The sequence below is a fragment of the Nicotiana tabacum genome, chromosome 24, assembly GCF_000715075.1.
Source record: "Nicotiana tabacum cultivar K326 chromosome 24, ASM71507v2, whole genome shotgun sequence".
Lineage (NCBI taxonomy): Eukaryota > Viridiplantae > Streptophyta > Magnoliopsida > Solanales > Solanaceae > Nicotiana > Nicotiana tabacum.
This window is the reverse complement of record NC_134103.1, coordinates 4,590,302-4,596,166: the sequence shown is the minus strand read 5'-3', so window position 1 is coordinate 4,596,166 and position 5,865 is coordinate 4,590,302. Positions and strand designations below refer to the sequence as shown.

Here is a 5,865-nt window from a genome sequence, read left to right as displayed (position 1 = left end):
TTAATTTGATTCTGAAATAATATAATAATCGAAGAAATACACAATACTTAGCCTTAGAATGTAGATGAAATAATAAAGTGCTGATTCTGTGAACACGGTTTCCTAACACTGCAATGATGAGATCAAAAAGCAAGAAGGTGAAATTGTATAAAGCTTTGTATAGAATATAGTACTCCCTCCGTTTCAATTTAGATGAGGTGCTTTGACTCGGCACAGAGTTTAAGAAAAATAAGAAGACTTTTAAAACTTGTGGTCTTAAAAGCTTAAGGGGTAAAAACTTTGTGGAGTCATGACATTTGTGTGGTTATAAAAACTTCTCATTAAGGGTAAAATGGGCAAAATGAATAGTTTAAAGTTGAATTATTTTCAAATTTAGAAATGTGTCATTTATTTTGGAACAGACTAAAAAGGAAAGCTCCTCATCTAATTTGAAACAGAGGGATTATATGTTTTTGCGAGAAAATTCGTGTGTCCCTTATAATGGTAACTGAGCTCACTATTTATAGTTATGCCTAGGAAAAAAGGTCCTAGGATCATGCCCTCCTTTAATGCCAATTATGAGGGTCATTGATGAAGATGTAACGGTGAACATAAATGCCAAATTCTCTGTAACGGATCGTCGCTCTTAATGCTGTAGAATATTCCTTAGTAAATGCTACTGGGCGCAAAGCATTTAATACACCTTTATGAACGTTATCATTTCTGGTGACAAGCGGAGTGGCTGCGTTCGGTCCTCAGCCATCTCATCTTGGATTTCACGCGTCCTCCTTTTAGTCAGCCACATGTCGTATCATATCTTACCCTATACATGGAGCTTAGTGCACCGCTCTGTCCTTTTTATGGTGGTGAAGAATTGCGTAAAATAGATCATTATGATCCGGTCCTTCCTGGACCCCGCGCATAGCGATAGCTTATTACACTGGGCTGCCTTTTTACGGGGGTGAAGAGTAGTGTTTCAAGAACTAAACTCATGAGTCATCACTGTCAATAAATTTCAGGATGTGAATGGAGATCATTCCTTGTGTGTGATGTTTGTATACCAAGGAGCTATGTTTGTCTAATATATATATATATATCACAGGTTCGAACCGTGAAATCAGTTATTAATGCTTGGATTACGGTAGGCTACTAATTACATCATACCCTCTTGGGGTGTGACTCTTCTCCGAATCCTGCATGAACGTGAGATGTTTTGTGCATCGGACTATCTTTTTATATAGTAGTAATATGTGTTCAAACAACAATTATATTTAGTAAGATAATTTGATAAAAAACATCGCAAATAATTAAACACAAACGGTCCCCCTGTCAATAACTTAGATCTTTTTAAGTAGAAGCCTAAAGTCTAACTCTATATTAAAGAAGTTCTTTATCTTCAGAAAAATGAAATATATAAAACATCCACAGTTGAGAGCATAATTAGGTAATGTTCGTTACTATCCGTAGTGGGTCCATACAGCAGTTGATTCTGAAGATGCCCTTCAAGTCCTATCTAGTATCTACTAGTTAAAGATGGGGCAAAATATAAAATTGGTCGATCGGCTGAAACTAATTATTCGATAACAAAAAGATTGTATAAATTATGTATATATATATATATATATATATATATATATATATATATATATATATTATAGGCTGCCTACTTTTAGAGTGGTTAAAAATATACATTTCTCTTAAAGAAGATTAACGTCCCGAAGTCACGAGTCGTGCAATTCAAACCTGATGCAACCTGATAAATAACTAGAAAATAACGCGATAAGTTGTGTACAACCAATTAAATTACACTTGTACAATTTTCTAATATCCAAACTTACTATCTATTTCCTCCGGTCCACTTTAATTGATTTTTTGACCTTTTTGCGGTCCACAATATTTAATTTTTTCAGATATCAAGAAAGAATTAACTTTCCTTTTCCAAAGTTGCCCTTAAAGTAAAGAATCTTGAAGTATCTGCTTATATTTTTATGAACAAATTAAGGTTAATATGATCAATTTCATTGTTAATTAATGTTAAAAGGTGAATTTCTTAATATGTGTGAAAATAGCTAAAAATCAATTAAAGTGGACTGGACAAAGTAATACCGTACCATACAGGGCCTATTAAAAGGGAGACACTTCCTAGAAACTACTCCCTCCATTTACTTTTACTTGTCCACTATACTAAAAATACATTTTCATTTTTACTTGCCTATTTTAGCAAATCAAGAGAAAGACAAACTTTTTTTTTCTTGTTTTACCCTTATCATTAATTACTCTTTTCCAAAATTATTTCCCAATACTCTTTGAATGCTATCATTACGAAGGGTTATAAGGTAAAATATATACTACAATTATTGTTTCTTGAGGGGCGTGAAAAATGCAAAGTAAACAATTAAAAGCGAACAGAGAGAGTATAATGGATTATCTATTCAAACGATTTAATTCCGAAACTTTTAATTAATAATGGAGGAATCTCATTCATCGCATAAACATATATTACTCCTTCCGTCTCATATTATGTGTCGCGTTTCTCTTTTACACACCCCTTAAGAAATATTAATTGAGAAATGGATTAGACTATTCTATCCTTATTTATATCTTAAGATATAATATCTCTTTATTGAATATTTATTTTATTTATGTGTTATTTCTATCTTCAAGAACAATTATTACTATAGGTAAAAAAAAATTAATTTTATCTTGAACTTTTGAAATAATTCTAAAATGATAAATAATTTGAGACAACTATTTTTAGTAACTATTCCTACGAGAAAGATGGAGTAAGTTTTTACACAAATTTTTTTCTTTTCTTAATATTTATAATTTGCATTCTTTTAACTATTGAGGTACAACCTCAAATCTCAACTTGCAAGTTGTCTCTGTGCCATTTTGGAGACTAGAAAGAGTAGGCCCCTTAGGGTGGGGTCCAAAGAGAAAAAATATACAGCGGGGCCCTCAAACATAAGTACATTTATTTGTCTAGATATTATAAGGACAGTACTACAATCAATATAAAATCCTTTTTAATCTCTTTAATTATTTTTATACTATTTAATTTTAGCGAAACAGCTGGAGAACTATAAGAAAAAACATCCTTCTCTGGCAAAACAAATCTTTTTCTCTCACTTTTTTCCACTCTCTTTCCTAATGGACCCTCCACCGTTTTCCGGCGGCCCAACTTCCACAACAGCCGCCGTGCCGCCGTCGGGAAACGTTAATTATGCTGACTCAGCAGATTCCTCGCCGCGATCCCGCCACACAGAATCCTGGGACGAGAAGCCGCCACACTCCGCTTCCGCTGTCGGCGGTAAGCTCCGACTAATGTGCAGCTACGGCGGACACATATTCCCTCGTCCCCACGACAAATCTCTCTGCTACGTCGGCGGAGAAACCCGCATTTTCGCCGCCGACCGTAACACCTCCCTCGCCGACCTTTCTGCTAAGCTCTCTAAAACCCTACTCGGCGGCCATCCCTTTTGTTTAAAGTATCAGCTTCAAAATGAAGACCTTGATTCACTTATCTCCGTTACTTCGGATGAAGACCTCGAAAACATGATCGACGAATACGACCGTATGAATATGAATAATTCATCATCTTCTAAAGTCGCTCGACTTCGTTTGTTTTTATTTCCGAGCAAAACTGATACAGTTGAAATGGTTCGAGAAAATTTAATTAAATCGAAGACAATTGGAATGGTTAGAGAAAGTTTAACGAAATCCGATGATTGGTTCGTTAATGTTTTAAATGGTGCGAGTTCTGCTACGGTGTTTTCTGAAACTTCGTCTGTAAATTACCTTTTGGGTTTGGATGATGACGTGGAAAATGTCAAAGATGACGTGGAGGCACAATTAGAGGTGAAAAATGGTGGAAATAATGTTACGGTTAGTGCGCAGGATGTTATTCAATCGGTGCCGGATTCTCCGATGGTTGAAACGACGTCGTCTTTTGGGTCGATGTCTTCTTTGAATTTGCCGCCGATAAAGGTTCATGTTGAGGAGAATCAAAAAGGTGGAATTTTTGAGGATCAATTTTCACAGATGACTCTTGGGGTAGTGAAGCAGAAGCATGAGGAAGGAGGATTTGTGGATTTATCTTCGCCGCCGGCACCGGCTGTTTTAGTGCCGGCGACGGTTTTTTCCGGCGTGCAACAGCAACAGCAGCCTCCGCAGTTGCAACCAAAGCTTGTTATTCCATCTGATTTGCCTTCCCCTGATTCAGTCTCAAGGTAAATTATCTAAAAGATCTTTACTTTAATGCATGGACGGTGTAGAAAAATAGTAAATGTTACTTAAAAGGTAATTGCAGGTAATTTTACTTGACAGTAATAGCATTGATTGATAATCTAGAAGAAATCTTAACTAACTTGTTCTAACAGGTTAAATTACCGTGGCAGTGCGTATAATTAATTCTTAAAATATATGTTTGTTGAAACAAACCGTACTAATTGCTTGACAAATGTGTTTTGTGATCCTTTTTATTAGTGCTAAAATTAGGATCTTGATTCAATTTGGTGCAGTGAGGGTAGTGTGACAAATCCATTGTCTAGGCAAAGGCATTTCTTTTATCAAGAACCAGGGGTTCAATTCCAGTCGGGGAGTGGTAGGATTTCTGGTAATTCAGTTGATCCGAAGATGAGCGATTCGATTGGAAGGGCTCAGGTAAAACAGCAAGTTCAGGATACTGGATATGCATTGCCAGTACAATATGCTCAGCAACAGCAAATGCATCAAACTCAACAGTTTGTTCATATGGGGCAGTATATGCAGCATACGCCTTCCGGCCCTGTGCAGATGGCGTCTTATTATCCTATATACCCTTCACAGCACCAAACTCATCCTCAACAACACCCTGCTCTCGAGCACCAGTGTCCCGTTTACTTTATTCCTGCAAAACCTTCCCAAGGTTACAGTTTGCCGTTGCAACAAACAAATTATACTGAGCCTTCTCAAACAGTCCCTTCTGCTCGTCCCCAAACACCTCCTATTATGGTCACTCACACCGCAGCTTACAATCCAGCTAGAAATCCTCTGACATCTAAACCTGAAACAGTTGCTGGTACATACAGAACTGCAGGTGCGGGTGCAGCGGCTCCACAATTTGTTCAGATCACTTCGGGCCAGCATCAGCATCAGCCACAGTATATGGCCTACTCTCAAATTCATCACCCTTCTCAGTCAATTCCTCCTACTTCAGCCACTACTGCCAGTTATGCATACGATTTTGCTGATCCTACGCATACAAAGATGTACTACACTCAGCCTCCTTCTCCCCAAATGGCTGCTCAATATCAAACAATGACATCGGCGCCTGCAGTTAGCTTTAAAGAAACTTCTTCTCAGCTCCCCGTTGAAAATTTGAAGCAGCAACTTAGAACTTCGCAGGCATGAAACTGTGAGTTGAACATGAAGAAGCAATTTTGAAAAGTTGGTTTGGTAAATCTTAAATTTTCTGTTAAATGCTTGAATTCTTATTGTTATTGGTTGGTTCAAATGTATAAGTTATGGGTAATAAGAAAGTTGGGTCTTTCTTTTCTATTCTTCTGTAAGTAATGCTGTTATTACCCATGAAAGCATAGTGGTGCAAGATCTTACGGTGAAATTTCAAACTGATATTACATCCTCAATTCAATATATGGTTTTCAGAACAAATATAAAATTAGTGCAAGCCCTGCATATATTTGTTGAGTACATTCCTCTAACTTGTTTATGCTAATTGTATATGCCTTGTTTCGTTAAGATTGAGATGTGAAATAGGGGAAAATTGTCCATTAGTTGATGAGCAAGGCTTTTTGACTGCAATACCTAGCCATTTACTCCTCCGTTCACTTTTACTTGTCACGTTTTGACTTTTTACGTCCCTTAAGAAATAATAAATGAAGTGCA

The 5,865-nt window shown here is 36.8% G+C and overlaps 1 protein-coding gene across 1 annotated transcript; it reads left to right on the top strand.

Annotated features, from left to right (window-relative positions):
* The first annotated feature begins 3,031 nt into the window (after window positions 1-3,031).
* Window positions 3,032-5,515, top strand: LOC107800986 (uncharacterized). Its single transcript, XM_016624252.2, has 2 exons — window positions 3,032-4,208; window positions 4,500-5,515. Exons 1-2 carry the CDS (start codon window positions 3,130-3,132, stop codon window positions 5,368-5,370), a joined length of 1,950 nt encoding a protein of 649 aa, XP_016479738.1. The 5' UTR covers window positions 3,032-3,129; the 3' UTR covers window positions 5,371-5,515.
* Window positions 5,516-5,865: the final 350 nt, after the last annotated feature.

Excerpts from the sequence above, each read along its gene's own strand:
- LOC107800986 (XM_016624252.2), top strand. The coding sequence starts at position 3,130 with ATGGACCCTCCACCGTTTTCCGGCGGCCCAACTTCCACAACAGCCGCC. Across the intron at positions 4,209-4,499 it reads TCCCCTGATTCAGTCTCAAG|TGAGGGTAGTGTGACAAATC; the intron begins GTAAATTATCTA and ends AATTTGGTGCAG.